At 38.8% G+C, this 19,237-nt stretch overlaps 1 protein-coding gene across 2 annotated transcripts in view; it reads left to right on the top strand.

The window, feature by feature from the left end:
- The first annotated feature begins 340 nt into the window (after positions 1-340).
- vps35 (VPS35 retromer complex component) overlaps positions 341-19,237 on the top strand; it is a 38,733-nt gene continuing 19,836 nt past the window's right edge. The window contains exons 1-8 of one of the 2 annotated variants that reach the window (XM_051686284.1): positions 341-468; positions 5,259-5,357; positions 5,569-5,665; positions 5,879-6,002; positions 12,010-12,192; positions 12,457-12,670; positions 15,081-15,164; positions 17,088-17,197. In XM_051686284.1, the coding sequence (XP_051542244.1) occupies positions 466-468; positions 5,259-5,357; positions 5,569-5,665; positions 5,879-6,002; positions 12,010-12,192; positions 12,457-12,670; positions 15,081-15,164; positions 17,088-17,197 (914 nt within the window). In that variant the 5' untranslated portion in view covers positions 341-465. The remainder of the gene's footprint in view (positions 469-5,258; positions 5,358-5,568; positions 5,666-5,878; positions 6,003-12,009; positions 12,193-12,456; positions 12,671-15,080; positions 15,165-17,087; positions 17,198-19,237) is intronic. The other variant, XM_051686368.1, reaches the window with a different exon arrangement.

Here is a 19,237-nt window from a genome sequence, read left to right as displayed (position 1 = left end):
CGCGCGAAAACTGATACGTGTCACGCCCGAAATAAACGTTCCGTCCAGTGATTGGCAGAGATAAAATGGGAGCGATACGTCACAAATAAACGCGTGAACATGGCTAAATGTATTTATTAAAATAGTACTATACGTGGTCAAGTGAAGTAGACAATATTACACATTTCAAAGCAATAAAAAAAGTGGTTCAGGAGAGAAGTCACTTGATAAATGTTTCTTTCCTAATAAATTGAATGATGTGCTGAGAAGTCTCCACGACCCATCTATATCTGTCAGTGTAAATAAATTCATTTGTATTCGTTACATTCTCTCTACAGAGTGTTATAAGTGAATTCCAGGGATTGTTGTGTGTTTGAGGCAGTGCTCGTCATGAGGAGGATCAGTAGCAGGCTAGCAGCAGCAGTCACATGACTGGATATATTAACAGGGGGTGATCCAGTGTTTCCTCTAGCATACCTGATAATCATGGTAAGATTTAAAGATCAGCGTATTCATACAGTGTGTGTGATGCATGCTTTATATAAGCCATAAGATTGTTTACAGCAGTAATAGTGTCAGACGGGAAGCGAGATCTCCTGATGGGCTATTTTGCGTCTATGCAGTTAGCCGTTAGCATTAGCATTAGAGATACGGAGGCCGAACTACACCTACATTAATCTCTTTTTGTTGTGTCACTCTTGTTTTATTCCTCAAGTCGTGTAACACTCGGCCTGCTGTTTCTTGTCACTTGCAGTCCGTGTGTTTCACTATCATTAGGATTCACAGGGTTTGTGTAAAAATAGCTAATTTAATATGCTAATTCAGCTAGCATTAGCTTTGCTTCATTTTCAGCCAAATTTATGTAAGCAGATACGATTTATCGTAATAAAATTACAAATATACTTTTATATGCAGTTCTTGTATTAATTTGATATTAAGGCCATTTAACGAAAGCATACTGTATGTGGAACACTGAGATCCAGGAAATGGTGATTGACTTACTGTCTTGAGATATAAGCTAACGGGTTCATTCATTTAAATTGAAACCAGATCTCAATCTCTTGTGATTACTGTTCATCTTAATGTGTTAAAAAGGTTTTTAATGTGAAGCGTGGCTGTTTATTACTGACACAAATGATGGGGTCGTTTGGAAGGGGGTGGTTATTATGTCTGTCAGCACCCTTCAAATCCCAGTCAGTAACTTTTATTCTATTCACTCATAATTTACTGTTTATTGAAAACATACACAGATTAGTATAATTTAATTCGCGAAGATATGCTCTGTTACTCTATAAAAAAGTAACCTGTAACATTACTTTTAACTATAAAGAGCACAGGTAGTTGACATTATAATTTAAAGGGATAGTTCACCCAAAAATGAGAATTCTGTCATAATTTACTCACCCTCAAGAAATCTCAGATGTTTACTTTCTTCTGCTGAACACAAACGAAGGATTTTGAAAAGAATACTTGAGCTCTGTTGGTCCTCACAATGCAAGTGAATGGTGAACAGAACTTTGAACCTCCAAAAAGCACATAAAGGGAGAAAAAAAGTAATCCATACAACTCAAGGTTTAATCCATGTCTTCAGAAGTAATATGATAGGTGTGGGTGAGAAACAGATCAATATTTAAGTCCTTTTTTTTTCTTACATTAAATTCTCCTCCCTGCCGAGTAGGTGGCATAATAATGTGAATTGCAAAAAATAAACAACAACAGTAGACTGTGAAAGTGAAGATTGATAGTAAAAAAGGACTTAAATATTGGCCTGTTCTCAACCTCACCTATCATATCTCTCATGAAGACATGGATTAAACCACTGGAGTCTTATGGGTTACTTTTAAGATGCCTTTATGTGCTTTTGGAACTTCAAAATTCTGGTACCCATTCACTTGAATTGTATGGACCTACAGAGCTGAAATACTCTTCTGAAAAATCTTAATTTGTGTTCTGCAGAATAAAGTCATACACATTTGGGATGGCATGAGAATTAGTTAATGATGAGAGAATTTTCATTTTTAAGTGAACAACTACTTTAAGCAGTGTGATGCGAAGAGTGACATGCTACGCTATCTAAAACATTTTTTTTTTTAAATGTAAATATTTTATTTTTTATAATTATTGCACACTTTTTTAGTACCTCATATTAATTGAATATATGTATTTAAAAAAATTCATTTGTTACACCGCAGTACCATTTAAGTGAGCTGCAAAACAGCTAAGTGTTTAAAGTGACAGCTAGGTGATTAAAAATACTAAATGAAAATGTAAACATTTCACCAGTCAAAGGGAAAGTGTATGAAAATAACATTTTCTATATACCTGTATAATGTGTCTATGAACTTTTTTTTAATATATAAACATCAAGAATTTAGGTTGAAATGTATATGAATGTATAAGAGAATGTGTAAAGCTTAGGTCATAGGTCCTGTAACGTGTCATCATTTCCACCATTTTTAATCACCTTTTTGCCTTCACTAGTTCTTTTTAATTGGTCTTGCATTGTAATTGAATTTCTACAATCCATGTACTCTCAAAAATAATCTTGATATCATAAAAGCTGAAAGTATAATAATTATAAGGGCCACTCACGTGACACTCATTTTTTTGTCCAGATCTAAAAAATTATTCCAGAATACATAAAAAATGCAATTCACACAAAACAATCAGTTGAATACACCTCTTCCGTTTAAAGATATTATTATTTTTATCTTAAAATAAAAAATGTAATGTGGGGTAACTGTCCATAGACTGACATTCTTTAAAAAAGAAATGTTGTCAGAGTAGTGCAGAATAATCTTTTATTCATATTTCTTTTAAAAAGCAGTGAAACTATCATGTTTTGGAAAATACGATTAATATTTAAAAGCACTTTTGTCCACCAAATCAAAGTCATGTGGTGTAACCAACATGCAGGTAGCCATTTTGTGGTTTATGTTGACAAAAACCATAAAACAGAAAGGACCCCCTTAGACTCTTATGACTGTGTTTGAAGTTTTGAAAAAAACAAATCTTTTGAAATTTTTATGAAAAGGAACATTTTGTTTAGGTCATGTGGTGTAATCCTGAGAAAACTTCTTGATATTTTTGTCTCAAAAAGTCAAGATATTTATTTAAAAAAAATACTTTTTACCTTTAAAAATGTGTTTGAAAACTATTTTAAATTAATGTTTAAGTTGTTTATACACTCATGTATTCAAGGTGCAAGGAAAGTGTTTTAATACTTTTTACTTGATAGTTACACAACATGACATTTTCATTAGGGGTCAAGCCCCGAAGGGGCGAAAGACCCTGTGGCAGGGCGGGGCTGGGCCGGGCCGTGATTCTGCACACCCGGCCCCTAATTAGGCTGTTTAAGCCCGAGAGGGATAAAGGCGACCGGAGACGGCAGTGCGACAGAGAGAGAGTTACGGGCAGCAGCCCGACACCTGTGTGTGTTTGTCTTTTTGGTTCAGTTTCTTATTAAACTATTATTTTTATTATCAAGCCAGTTCTCGCCTCCTTTCCCTCTTGGGTTTAAACAGCTTAATTAGTGGCTGGGTGTGCGGAATCATGGCCCGGTCCGGCCCGCCCTCCGCCCTGCCACAGACCCCTATTGTTTTTGTTAGTTTTCTCTTCTTCTTCTTCTTCCGCTCTTGAGTCTATGAAAGCCCATAGAACCGCTTGCGGGAAAGTTATGAAATTTGGTGCACAGATAGAGGACAGTCTGATTTGTTACCACAGCAAATTTGGCATCTCTACCTCAAACCCTGTAGTGCCACCAACTGCCCAAATTTGCACTCACATTTATGTTAATAACTTTTGAACTGTGAATCCTAGAAACGAAATTCTTTTTTCCTCTGATTCCTTTTTTCCTGCTCAAGAGGATTTGAATGCACCCTATGACGTCATTTTCCATCATGAAAACTTTTCCGCCATTTTGAATTTTCTGAAAAACTTTTTTTAACTCGTCCTTGGTCGTTTGTCCGATTTGCACGAAAATTGGCCTGCATCATCTAGAGGCACTCACGACGAAAAGTTGTTCACAGAATTTTGATAAACCATACCGTTTTCGAATGGTGCTTCAACGAATTCGATGAAGAGCATGCCAAAATGGACGTGAGGTTATTTCACCATAATGCTTTAGCGTATTCATACCAAACTTATTATTTGTCATAGGCATCATGACTGGAGGGTGCCTGCTCAGTTTCGGAACAGTGCCACGTAGTGGTCACAAGATATGAAAAAAGCAAATTTTTGCTTATAACGTCTGAACAGTTTGTCATAAAATCATCAAATTAGTCTCATTAGATACAGTGGGGTATAGCGAGTCCAACGAAATGAAAAATTCCTATGTCGGCCATTTTGGACATCGGCCATTTTGAATTTAGTCATAAAATGCTGTATTTTACGAACGACTTGGCGTATTGTTACGAAACTTGGTATGTGTATTTGGCACCATGCTCTGAAGGGACTCAAAAATTTTCGGGACAGCGCCACCTTGTGGTCAAATTATAATGCTATTTCTAAAAATGCTAATAGCTATTGACTCCTTTTGCCTACTGCCCTGAGGTTACCTGCAGCGTTTTGGTGCACTGCCCCCTACTGGTCAGGAGATAGAAAAATGGCTATTTTGGCTTATAACTCTTGAGCACTTTCCTGCATGATAACCATCATGCCCAGATACTACCTGAGCAGTTTCAGAACAGCACCACCTACTGGACAAAAATTCTGTGTAGCAGCTGTTTTTAGTTATTTTTTAAAATAAATGGGTTTTTTATGATTGAAAGTTTACTTTTTCTAACTCCTCATACACTGTTCATCGGACTCTAACCAAAAACATGTCACAAAGCTTCTTTTGCTGCTCATGGTGCCGATAATTGGCTTGATCCCGGTATTGCTGCTTGCAGCTATATTTATTATTGTTGTTTTTTGTATTTATTTAATTATTTTATTGGAAAATTATAAAGGTTTTTTTCAAAAAATTTACCAAATTGGACAGAAAGACAAGAAGTGTTTTAAAATATATTTTTTAAATATTTATTATTTTTACCACCTCAGACAACCTTATTTGTCAAAGATCCATAAAAGAAAGTAATAAATATATATATATATATATATATAAATGCTATTTAAAAATATTTTTAAATGGAGGATAGTATATCACACTGCAGGAGTTGTACATTTTCCAAAGTGTTTCATGTCAGCTGCCCAAACAAATGTATATTTCAATTTATTGTAATTTGTGACATAAGATCCTGTTTTGAGTGTTTTACTCCACTGTGTACTAATTTTGCCAGCCTACCACACAGCAGTCTCCCCAGGATGAGCAGGAGAAGCTTTTGGATGAAGCTGTGCAGGCTGTGAAGGTTCAGTCATTTCAAATGAAGCGCTGTCTGGTAAGTTGAGTTATTTGCATGTTTTCAGTTCCACAATCAGCTGCTTATTAACTACACCCTGAAGCCTTATAATTACAGTGTGACGCCTCTTGCATTTAACATTCTGGAAGATAAGTTGTGTTTGTATTTATGGTCACCATGAAGTTGTTTCTCATGGCACTGTGAAGTTTGACTTTTACTCGGTTAATGGCGATGTATGTCCTCCATCCAGGACAAGAACAAGCTGATGGATGCACTGAAACATGCCTCAAATATGTTGGGGGAGTTGAGGACTTCTATGCTTTCTCCTAAGAGCTACTATGAACTCTGTATGTGTTTTCTTTGTTATGATAGGCTTTATGGATTTGAACAGAACAGAAGTTTTAGGGTAAAAATCAATTCAAATGAAAATCTAAATTTTAGCATTAAAGAACATTTAAAGAAATCATCTGTTCTATAAAAAAAAATTCTACAACTGCCTTTAGCCATGTTATCTCTATTTATTTAAGTTGTTTATTTATTGTTCTAAATTTCTGTTGTAGACATGGCCATCTCAGATGAGCTGCATTACCTGGAGGTCTATTTGACAGATGAGTTTGCCAAAGGCCGCAAGGTGGCTGACCTCTATGAGCTTGTTCAGTATGCAGGGAACATCATCCCTAGACTGTGAGTATCTCAGCAATCTTTTGAGCTAATATAACTGCAAAAGAAAGAAACTTTCAAGATGTTGGAATGTGTTTGAATTGACCAACAGTTTGACCATTAAATATTATTGCCAACTCAACGATTTGTGTAACTTTGGTGATCTTATTAAGATCTAGACTGCCACTGGCACCAGATCAATATTGTGTTTTAGCTCTTGTTCATTATGTTTTCTCTTGCAGATTCTTTCTCCCACTCTGTCTCTCTGTCTCTCCATTTCTTGATATTTAATTGTAGCGCACCACCAGTGTTTTAGTCAGTACTCCATCTAACATGCTATCTCTCTTCACTTATTGTTATGCAGTGTATTTTTCATGAACACTGAACATACCCTGGCCTGATTGTGCACAATTTGTATACTTCCTTGAAAGTGCAGAAACACAAAGTTTAAAGATTTGCCAGTGATATTGATTTGTTAAATTGTTCATGTAAAAAAAGAGTAAAATCGTGCATAATAGTCACCATAAGAACACCAGGCCTCATTTATAAAGCGTACGTAGGATCAGATTTGATCCTAAATTCCATGGATTTGATCCTACTTCAAAAGTGAGGAACAAATTGGCATTTATAAAGGCAAATGCTGATGTGAAAATATTCTTATACGTAAGTCAACTGACATGCATGCGTACAAACATTTTTATATGTGCTCATGCTCTTTTCTCACAATATTTAATCATACACTTTTGATCCCTGTGTACACATATTTATTCATCTGTTTGTGTATGTGGTGATACCCAGCCCTAGTGATCCTGTACTTAAAAACCTCCAGATAGGCTTACTTGGAAAGTAAGAGAATAGAACTCTTGTAAGACACCAGTATGTTACTGGCAAACCCATAGTTGTTGGATGCATGTGAGGTTGTCCTTAATGAAGCACTGATAAGAACTAACCTTCACAAAGCTTGGTCTGTTATGTCTTTCAGATGATTCTTCTCATGATTCAGCTCAGTGTCAGAAATTAACTTTGTATTAAGGGGCAATATTTGCACCTGGATTTTACTTTTTTTAGGGCCGTTTTTTCCTTTATGTGGGCTTTTTTTCTAACCTTTAAAAAAAAACGGTGTCATTCTCTGACTTTAATCAGTTCTTTAACAGAAATTCTATGATTGAGAATATTTCCTTTTCCCCTGACAATTCGATCAACAGCAACTCATATTTTATGCCATAATATGTATAAGTAGGTATATAATAGAATATTAAGAACTATTTCTGATAAAAATAAAAACAGGAGAATTCATTTGGATGGCATTTTTGCACCAACATTTTGAATTTCTTGGGATTTTTTATTTTTATTTTTTTCCATGGCATTTTTGCCCGGGGCCCTGGGCTAGCTCATAAATATTAATTAGGTCACGTGATCTACAGCTCTACACAGGTTAACCAATGTCATAATAAGCTAATTAATATTCATGAGCCACACCCCTAAACATTCGCTCATGACCCAGAGAGATCAGTATGTGATCACAGAAGACTCGCCAATGACACATGTCGAAGCTTGTCCAATAAAGAACAAAGAGTAAATACATCAGCCCTTGAATGGCCGTTAGTATGAATGTAACATAGACAGAAATAATTTTTAGACTGCAGAATACATACAAAAATAGCCCACGCCAGTGAGGATAGATACATTTACAATGCAGTCATGTTAAAACTACTAAAACAGCTAAACAGAGATCTACATAAAAATTAAGTGAGACTCATCACTATCATCAAACCACTTAAAGTGCCCTCTTCATGGTCTTCTTGAAAGCAAGCCCTCAAATAAATTTTTGAAACCCAAAAGGTGCAGGATCGTTGTGCTCTGTTTACATCGTCATGTAACAGTTCAGTCTGTTACAATACAACAAACTGCATACAGTGCCCTCCACTAATATTGGCACCCTTGGTAAAAATGAGCAAAGAAGTCTGTGAAAAATGTCTGTTGTTTATCCTTTTGATCTTTAATTTTAAATATTCACAGAAATCTATCCTTTTATGGATATCAAACAGTTGCAATTACAGTTGCAAATTCAACTTGTGCACCATTTTCTAAAGCCATACAGTAGTTTTGTGTGAGGAAAAGATAAAAAAACGTATTCATATATATATTATAATTCACTGAAAATATTGCGTTCCATCACTCAAAACTGTTGTCTACATGATACACATGAAAACGTAATCTTTCATTGGGTTTAATTGTGCAGTAATTGAGTTTTAGTGCAGTCACTATGGCTATGTTCACACAGGCAGAAAAAATAGCAGCACCTCTTTTTGTGCTCAAACCTATGCAGGTGTAGGCAATGAGGCAATTTTATACCCCTCCCATCATTCCTACCAGCACCGGTACTGCCATATCAGCCTGTAGGAGCACAGGGGGTCATAACACCTCCCATCCTCAAAGAGCTCTCTAGAGCTCTAAGAAAAAAAAAGAAAAAACGACCTCCTGGGTCCAGTCCCACCTCCCTGCAGTCCTCTAATTCCTGGGTCCAAGGGAAAAAGGATAAAAGGGGGAGAGACAAATCCACAGTTCAAATATCATCTTGTCACATCATCTTTCTTACGCTATAGATAAAGCATCAGCAATGACATTATCAGTACCTCGTATTTGGACAGTCTTCAGTGGGTATGCCTGTACATTCACTTATGCCTGTAAGATCAAACTCCAATGCATTAAGTGCCGGTTTTGATTTCGCATATGGTCAATAAACACCAGTGGATTGTGGTCAGTTTATACAATGATGAGAGCAGTGGACGAACCCCAATACACCTCAAAATGCTGGAAGGCACGAATTCGTGTCAGTGCCGCCACCTCCACAGTAGAATACGCCTTTTGGTTTTGGTTGATCTTTTTAGAGAAATAACAAACTGGATGTTCAACCCCATGCAGACCAACCTGGAGAAGGTCAGCACCACAATCACTATCATCAACGGCCAAGCGAAATGGCTAGCAAGGCTTTTGCTCCATCAAATGCCTGCTGACAAAATTCCGACCACTTAAAGGGGACTGTAGAGCTGGGGAGGGCGGGGCCGGGCTGGAATGAGACACACCCGGTCCCCAATCAGCCTGATGGGGCGCGCGAGGGATAAAGGCGGCCGGGGATGACAGTTCGAGAGAGAGAGAATTACAGACAGCTGTGCTGTGTTTTTAGTTGTGTGTTTTTGGTTGGGTTTTTGTTTAATAAATTATTATTTAAGTTGTCAAGCCGGTTCTCGCCTCCTCCTTTCCTCTAAACCCCCTTACACTGGTGCCGAAACCCGGGAAGGAGGAGGGATTCCCGTCGCAGAGTCCTCGACACTGCCGTCCACCCAGGGGAGCGCCGCTGCCATCCGACGGGGGACGGAGTAGCCCGACTACCCGGACGCGGGGAACGGCCGCCGTCCGCGAGGCGAGTGGGGACGGGACTCCCCGACCGCCTGGAGCGAGGGAGCCGCTGCCGGGGGCGGAGGAGTGCCCTGCTGTCCCCCGGGAACGCGGAGGGGTCGAGAGAAGACCGCCGTCCGCGGGGGGAGGAGGGAAGCGACTCCCCGACCGCCTGGAGTGGTAGGGCCGCTGTCAGGGGCGGAGGAGAGTCCCCATGGGACGCCTGGAACGCGGAGGGGCGTTCTGTCCGCTGGGGGTCGGAGGTCTGACTCCGGTCCGCCCGGGGAGGAGCGGCTGCAGTCCGCCTGAGAGGGTGGAGTAGTGATCGAGGACCACGCGACGGCGCATCAGAGAACCGGTGAGTTTCTTTTTCTCTCTCTCCTCTCTCTCTCTCTGCCGCTCCGTGTTGGCCTTTCCCTCGCCATTTTGTGTTGTTGTTTTTTCCCCTCCTGTCTCCTCCCAGGTTGAGGAAGGCGGGGAGGACCCGCCGGCAGTCGGGGCATAAGGCACGCCCCCCCCACCCGGAGAGGAAGGGTGGGGGGGGATGTACGTCATGCCGGGGGCTCCCCGGCCTGAGGCAACGCCGGGAGGAGTGTAGAGCTGGGGAGGGCGGGGCCGGGCTGGAATGAGACACACCCGGTCCCCAATCAGCCTGATGGGGCGCGCGAGGGATAAAGGCGGCCGGGGACGACAGTTCGAGAGAGAGAGAATTACAGACAGCTGTGCTGTGTTTTTAGTTGTGTGTTTTTGGTTGTGTTCTTGGTTAATAAATTATTATTTAAGTTGTCAAGCCGGTTCTCGCCTCCTCCTTTCCTCTAAACCCCCTTACACGGACTTTTGGGCCAAGTAGGTTTTTCAGTGAAGCAACCACCAATTCTCACAGAACCCTCTGTAATACCCTGCCATTCCAAGGAAACAATGCAGTCCTTTGCAGTTGGAAGGCACTGGAAAATTACAGACAGCCTCCACCTTCACTCCTACAGGACGGACCTGACTACGTCCCACTACCGTACCGAAATAGTTTACTGTGGCCATCCCAAACTCACATTTAGCAAGATTGATGGTAAGATTGGTCTCTGAAATACATTGGAAAAGCTCTTATCTGAAGGACTTGCTCTGACTAGCAGGAGCTAAACAGAACAATGTCATCCAGATAAGCTTCACAACCAGACAACCCGGACAGAACTAAGTTTACAAGATGATGAAAGGTGGCAGGTGCATTTCGGACACCAAAGGGCATAGTTTTATACTGCAGGAAGTGATCGGGAGTAACAAAAGCAGAAAGTTCCCTAGCCTGCTCAGTCAATGGCACCTGCCAATATCCCTTCAACAGAACAAACTTACTGTCATACTCTGCAGAGCCTACACAATCCACACAGTCATCGAATCTAGGAAGGGAAAAGCAGTCAGGTTTAGAGAATCAGGTTTATAAAAAAACAGATTTTTCCTGCATTATTAAAAAAGAGATCGATATCACTGGTTTTATATTAAATATGAGTGTCAGTATTTTGTTTGTTTTTTAAGTTTTCCTCAAGTACCTTAATTATCTGTTGTCTTTGTTTTGTCCACCTTTAACTGATTGGGTGTGCATTCAGTAAATCACATTTCCCAAAGGGGTCCTTAAAAAGTCTTAATATGTCTTTTCCTACCATCAAAGTACAGTTTTTAACACAATCAATATATACATTTTTTTTTCATAATCATACGAAAAATCCTTTACCAGCTTTCTTCCAACACCTTATTATTGGTATCAGCAGAATCCAATATCTATCGACCTCTAATTCGTATGTATTTATTTGGTACAGTTATAGTGAAACAACATCTGTTGCTAGGCTGGGGCAGATCATTAGTGATATATGTATGATTAAATGTAGTTCTTTCATGACTTCATTTAGTGAAAACTAAGTGGAAAGCGTATCAGATACTGCAAGTTTTGCTAATAAGCAGTGTTAAAGGTGCTGTAAGTGATTTCTTTTCTTTTAATGTAATGACATGCAGAAAGCGTCCCTATTACCTGTCAGATATCACTGAAATAGGTGCCATGAAATATCACACCTGCCACTGTAACAGCCCTAGGCTTGGTAAAGGGAGGGAGGGGGTGGCCTTTGTTAAACCAGTCAGGAGACTTTCTGCCTGTCAATCATTGTGCACTTTCTCAGGGCAGCCAATAAATGCTTGTATAAATGCCGGTACAAGGTCCTGCTCCTGCAAAACCCTTGAGGTCAGACGACATAAAGCTCAGGAGGACACATCCTGCTCTAACACAACAGTCTCTTGTGTGTTTGTGTGTGTGTGTGTGTGTGTGTGTGTGTGTGTGTGTGTGTGCTGTGTCTGTGTCTGTGTCTGTGCGCTTGTCTTTGGAGTGCGGGGTTTTGGAAAGAGGAGGCGTGTCTAATTCAACAGTTAAGTCTGGTGGAAGTTCCAGAATTGCTGAAATTGCTTACTGCATCTTTAAGACCTTGTTGTCCCTGCCTGTTTAATTACAATAATCTGTGATCCATTATTTATTTTGAGGTTGTTTAGGTTTGTTCTTGTATGGATTTATGTTATTGAATTTATTTGTTGTGGTCTTAACTCTGTCCCATTGTTAACTTCTCTTCCTTCTTTATTTCTACTCTCTGTGACATCACAGGTACCTGTTGATAACTGTTGGAGTGGTGTATGTTCGCTCTTTCCCCCAGTCCCGCAAAGACATTCTGAAGGACCTGGTGGAGATGTGTCGTGGGGTGCAGCATCCTCTCCGGGGCCTGTTCCTCAGGAACTACCTGCTGCAGTGCACGCGAAACATCCTGCCTGATGATGGAGAGCAGGCTGAGTACGACATTTCATATCTAATGGCAGTGATTACATCTCAAGTAGCTCAAGAGCATTGTGAATCATGCAGAGCAATTTTAAAAGCTATGGTTGCTTAATCCTACCTGCTGAAATACAATTTAATCCATTGCTAGAAAAGGCTTTTTATCCCTTGTCCATTGCTTTTGAAACACGTGGACAGCGTTTCAAAGAAAGAAGTAATCGTAACAAGGTCTCATTATCTGGTAAGGAGTACTGTAGCACTGTTCTCTCCTGTTTGAATTAGGGAAGAGATGACTGGTGACATTAATGACTCCATTGACTTTGTCCTGCTGAATTTTGCCGAGATGAATAAACTATGGGTGCGAATGCAGCATCAGGGACACAGTCGGGACCGAGAAAAGAGGGAGAAGGAGAGACAGGAGCTGCGTATCCTCGTAGGGACCAATCTGGTACGACTGAGCCAGCTGGAAGGAGTCAATATGGAAAAGTACAAACAGGTATGTTTCGGTTTCAATCCTCCAATGTGGACTTCATAGAAATCAGCAAATATTCTGTCTTTCAGAGCTCATAAAGCTCTTTTAAAGGTATAAAAGGATGTTTTGACAATAGTAACCTGTTTATTTGTGGCTAACACAAGGAACCTTAAACTAGCACTTTGCATAATCAGTCGGTAAATAAGCCGTTGATGTTACGACAACTGTGAGAGAGGTTGCAGCATCTTTTGATGGTTCTTTGACAGCTGTTTGTTAAAGCACTCAATGTTCACATTCATAAATTAGCAATGATGTGCTCCACTTTCTCATTTGATTTTTAATTAAAGTACCCATACATATGCATTATATTGTGCCAGCAGAGAAGCTTTTCAGATATACTCTAAGCATTGTAATTAGAGGAAACTCAAAAATACACCATGTTCCAAATTATTATGCACATGCCATTTTTGTTTGTTTTTCTGAAACAGTCAGTAAGATTAAGGATTTTATTTTATCCTCAACAATTATTTTACAATGTGGATGTTATTACATGTGAAAGAACTGATAATGTCAACAGCTTTATTGATATTTTGAAAAAAATCACAAAATATGTTGTTCCATATAATTATGCAGAATGCACTTTGAAAACATTCAGTGGGTTATAATGAACTCAAAACAGAAATCTGTCATATGTGCTGCATGGACAGTTCATTTTTCAAAAAATAAACACAATTTAAAACAAAAACCTATTTACAGTTCAAGTTACATATTAATATATGAGCCCTTCTTTGAGATGACTTCAACAACTCTCTCATCCATTGAACTTGTAAGTCCATGTATAGTTTCTGCCAGTATTTCATTTGAGGATGCCAGTATTGCCTCTCAGAGCTGTTGTTTGGAGGTATACTGCCGCCCACCCTCATAGATCTTCCTTTTAAGGATGCTCCACAGGTTATCAATAGGATTGAGGTCAGGGGATGATGGTGGCCACACCATGATTTTTTCTCATGCCCATAGCAATCAAGGTGTCAATGGTGTTTTTTGCAGCATTGGATGGTGCGTTGTCCTGCATATCATTTTATTTCGGAAGGCACGATTATTCTTTTTATACCATAGCAGAAAATGGTCTGTTAGGAACTCCACATATCTTGCAGAGGTCATTTTGACACTGTCAGGGACCCTAAAGGGACCTACCATCTCACTTCCCAATATTCCAGCCCAAATCATCACTCCACCACCTCCGTGCTGACGTCTCAGTCTTGTTGGAACAGGGTGGCCATTCACCAACCATCCAGATCTGGACCATGCAGTGTAGCACAGCATTCGTCAGTGAATAAAACTGTTTGAAAATTAGTCTTCATTTAATTCTGAGCCCACTGCAAACGTTTCTCTTTGTGAGCTTTGGTTAGGGGTGGCCGAAATGCAGCTTTATGCACAACTGCCAGCCTCTGAAGGATCCTGCATCGAGAGGTTCTTGGGACTCCAGAGACACCAGCAGCTTCAAATATCTGTTTGCTGCTCAACAGTGGCTTTTTTATAGCTGCCCTTTTAATAGCATTAATTTGTCTGACAGAAACCTTTCTTAATAAGCCTTTATCTGATTGAATTCTTCTGTGCTGTGAATCACTCACAAATCTTTTGACAGTTCGATGATCTCTATTCAGTTTTCGGGATATATAAATTGTTTTCATGCCTTTTGCAAGACATTGCACAATTTCACGCTTTTCATCTTCAGAAAGATCTTTCTTCCTCCCCATATTGCATGAGAACTGTGACTTGCTTAATAATGTGGAACGACCTCTTTAAGTAGGTTTCCCTTTAACTGAGATCACCTGGCAAACTAATTAACTAACCTGTCTGAGATTGATTGATACAGTTATCTTAAAACATGAGAAATAAAACAAACGAACACTTTCTTTGAAAAACTAAAACCTGAATGTTTATTTTAATATACTTGCATAATATGTTATGCAACATATACAATATGTTACTTGCATAATAATTTGGAACATGGTGTATACATTTTTAGCATGATACAGCCAAATTGAAATTCTGTAATTCACCTTTTATTCCTCCAGCTAAAGATTTCGTTGCAGGCATTGGGAAAATGTAGCTGAACAAAACTAATACAAGTGTCTTAACAAGCAAGAAATTATATCTGTTTTAAATTTTAAAGGTTTGGAACCGAAAGTCATCCTCATATTGAGCCATTTGTGTAGTAAAGCTAATTATAAAATATATACACAGCAGATCAGCTAATTCCTCCAAACTATGTAAGTATGCATCACTTGGAATCCAATGCAAACAGCAAACCATTCTATTGGTGTATAGGCATCAATCTGTAGACTTATGCTATGATTTGCTGTTAACTTGGTTTGCAAGTGGATTTGGCAGTACAAGTTGCACGCAGTAAGCATGTGTTGGCTCCCCACAGATCGTGCTGTCTGGGATCTTGGAGCAGGTGGTGAACTGTAGAGATTCTCTAGCACAGGAATACCTCATGGAGTGCATCATACAGGTACAGAAATACCACACATAATTCAACATATTTTCATATTTCATCATGGAGTCAAATTTACATGCAAAGTGGACATTAAAGATGCAGCAGCCAAAAACAAACTGTTTAATTCTATAGGCATATTCAGACCTAAACCGACAATTTGTTGCTAAAAGATTTTGAATTGAAGCAATAGATTCCTCTGAACCTTTGGCATTCATCTGCTGACATACATTCACATTTGAGGTATGACTGTGTGTCATTTATTTGTAAGAACAAAACATCCTAGTATCTTTAAGTAATGTTTACCACAGACCTTATTTTAGTCATAAATCCTAAACTAAACAAAACATTGGAAAAACTGAGGGACCATGTGGCTCGAAAAAATTATAATTCTATAATTCAGCTTTAGATAAGTCATCGGGCAGAGGTAGATTTATACGACTACTCAGTCTTTACTCGATATTTCCTAGCCGATTCGATATGTATTGCGATATTGCGATTCTGTAAGTATTGCGATTTGATGTTTTGATATAAAAATTTCAGAAAAAGGTTTTAAAAAAACTAAGTCCTTTTTCTCAGAAAGAAATGTCTACTGAAGAACATTTGTGTCTGAAATGACAATTGTTTTCACTCTGTAATACATAATTTGCAGGTAAAAGGTAGAAATGTGCAAAACTACTAATTTAAAACTACCAATCGACCAGTCAAAGGAACCCATGTATAAGGTTGCATTATGTCCATGAATGCCCGGGCTGTTAGATTATAAATATTGCGAGGGGCGCGACATAAAGTTTACGCCATCCAACAGTTTGATAAACCTTTTATACAGCTAGATTTTTTATTAAAGCAGTGTCAGACAGAATCTGCAGAATACCTTCTGACAAATACTCTCCACAACACCTCTCAAATGAACTTTTGGATTATGCATAATAACAGGAACATTGATCACAGCAGAGGATTTTGACGTCCGACAGTGAACAAACGGTGCTTTGATGGCTGTAGCAGTGGTGCATTAAAGGAGTGAATGTAAAAAATTAAAGAGACAAAACTTTTTTTTTGAAAACCAGTTATGTGGAATATAGCTTCCTGTATTTATCTATTAAGCATTGTAGCATTCAGATAAACATGTATTTTTTTTATTTAAGAATAACGATTTGTAACAGAGTAGTTTTTTTCCCAGCCCTAATAAAACCGCATTTTCTCTTGGTGCTCGACCTTCCCTGTGAGCGCAATCTCCGAAGCAGCCATGGGACGCCCCATATAGCCAAACATACAGTATGTAACTCGATTGGATTTGGACTGACAAAATTTTGACCTGTGAATAAAGATTTCTGCAACAGACATTCTTTTTACATGCAATAATCATTTCATTTAATTATCAAAGGTACAAATGAGTTTTTGGAAGTTCAGATAATAATTTCATAATCCTCTTGGCTCAAAAATCGAAGGGGGCATGCGCCCCCTCTGTCTGAATGGGCATTACGCCTCTGACAAAGCAAACACAGATCCTAAATTCCTATCCTTATATTCTATAGTTCTGGATATTTCAGTCTTTAGAAATAACTCTTAAGAGAATGAAACCGTTGCACTGCCCAATTAAATCATTCTTAATTTTAAATCATTCTTGTTGACAGTCCTAAAAACAACACTTTTCTGTTCTTACATAGGGTATGCTTTTGTAGAACAGATTTTTAAATATTGAATCATGAGACTCAGAATGGGTTTTTGAAACAAGTCTTGAAACAAGCAAGGCTTGCTATGTTCTGCATGGTGTGTTTGTCGATTTGCGCCACCTATTTTACAGGAGTCAATTTGGTTTTATTTAGTCTGGCAAATATTCTATTCAGTCTGGGTGCGAATAGATTTGTTTGGAATTTTTAGTTTGCAGTTTTTATGTCCTCGCAATTTTCTTTATGAAAATTGGTTTTTCACTTTCTGCAGGTCTTTCCGGATGAGTTCCACCTGCAGACTCTGAACCCGTTCCTTCGCTCTTGTGCCGAGCTGCACCAAAACGTGAATGTGAAGAACATTATCATTGCTCTTATTGACAGGTGGATTGCTGTTCCTCTCATTTTCTACTCAGCTTAGACAGATATCTATCATGCAAATATCAGTGGTGAACAGTAAAAATCATATTTCGTGTATTTTTTGTTTGTTACTACTAGTTATTGTTCAGCTATTATTATAAAAAGTGACCTTTTTACAAAGCATTATGCAACAAAGCCTCAGTAAACACCGCAAGTGTAATGATGGTGACAGGCATGGAGGTGAGGCTTTAATTTCTCAGATCTGAGTGGTGTATTCCTTATGAGTCAAACCAGTTACATTGGCGTTGCTAGCACCATTCTCTATCAGTTCAACTACAACCCCAATTCCGAAAAAGTTGGGACAGTATGAAAAATGCTAATAAAATCAAAAAGGAGTGATTTGAAAATTATATTCAGCCTTTGCTATATTGAAAGCACTACAACTACACATTATATGATGTTTTACCTTGTGAATTTAATTGTTTTTTTTGAAAATGTACAGTAATTTCCAGTCAGATGATTGCAACACGCTCCAAAAAAGTTGAGACAGGGGCCAATTAAGACTAATAACAATTTGACGAGTTGAAATAACAAGGCAATGTGAAACAGGACATGTTAAACAGATGAGGCAATCGTGTCATAGTACTATATACTGTATAAGGAGCCTCCAAAAACAGCTTAGTCCTTCAAGAGCAAGGATCATTTGAGACTTGTCAATTTGCCAACAGATGCTTCAGGGCAAATATTCCAGCACTTTGAGAACAATGTTCCCCAAAGACAAATAGGGAGGATTTGAGACATTTCACCCTCTACAGTACACAATATATTTAAAAGATTCAAGGAATCTGGTCAAATCTCTGTGCGTAAAGGGCAAGGCGAAAACCACTTTTGAATGCGTGTGATCTCTAATCCAGACTTCTGAATGTGCTGCTGACTTCTCTGGGCTCAGTCTCATCTTAGATGGAAAGTAGAAGAGTGGAACTGCGTTTTTTGGTCTGAAGTTTTTGAAAAACAAAGCTGTCGTGTTATCCAGGCCAAAGAGGAAAAGGGCAATCCAAGCTGTTATCAGCGTCAGGTCCAAAAGCCAGTGTCTGTATGGACCAGGGGTGTGTCAGTGCCCATGGCATGGGTAACTCACACATCTGTGAGAACACCATGAATGCAAACAGATATGTACAAATTTTGGAGCAGCATATACTGCCATCCAGCACCATCTTTTCCAGGGATGTCCCTGCATTTTCCAGCAGGACAATTTCAAACCACATACTGCCCAGATTTCAAGTGTATGGCTGTGTAAGCAGAGAGTGTGGGTGCTAGATTGTCCTACCTGCAGTCCTGACCATCTCCAATTGAGAATGTGTGGAGCATTATGAAGCACCCCATACGACAACGAAGATCCCGTACTATTGTGTAGCTAAAGACCTACATAATGGATGATTGGGGGACAATTTCACTTTCTAAACTCAACAAACTTGTGTCTTCAGTGCCTAAATGCTTAATAAGTGTTATTAGAAGAAATGGTGATGTTTCACAGTGGTAAACACTCGACTGTCCCAACTTTTTTGGAGCGTGTTGCAATCATCTGATTTGAAATTACTGTACGTTAAAAAAACAATCCAATGAAATTCACAAGGTAAAACATCATATAATGTGTAGTTGTAGTGCTTTCAATATAGCAAAGGGTGAATATAATGTACAAATCACTCTTTTTTTTTTTTTTTTATTTATTTTTTTTTTTATTTATTTTTTTATTAGCATTTTTCATATTGTCCCAACTTTTTCGGAATTGGGGTTGTACATAAAATATGGACTGGTTGCAAACATAATAGGCTGCACTCTTTAGGACCTCCAATGAGAATGCAGTGAGTGAGCTGAAGGGAAGCAAAAGAGACGCTGCGTCCCTCTTAAAATATGTCCACTGGTGTTACGTTAGATAGATTTGTAGTTTACACGCTATTTGATCTCATTATTTTGTGATATTTTCACTTTCGTTTTGTTTTTTCTGTACTGTAATTTATCTTTTCATCTGAATGTTTAGGAGGCACTGTCTTCCCTCCTCAGAGA

Source organism: Myxocyprinus asiaticus, chromosome 1 (assembly GCF_019703515.2).
Source record: "Myxocyprinus asiaticus isolate MX2 ecotype Aquarium Trade chromosome 1, UBuf_Myxa_2, whole genome shotgun sequence".
NCBI lineage: Eukaryota > Metazoa > Chordata > Actinopteri > Cypriniformes > Catostomidae > Myxocyprinus > Myxocyprinus asiaticus.
This window is presented reverse-complemented; position numbering and strand designations above follow the sequence as displayed.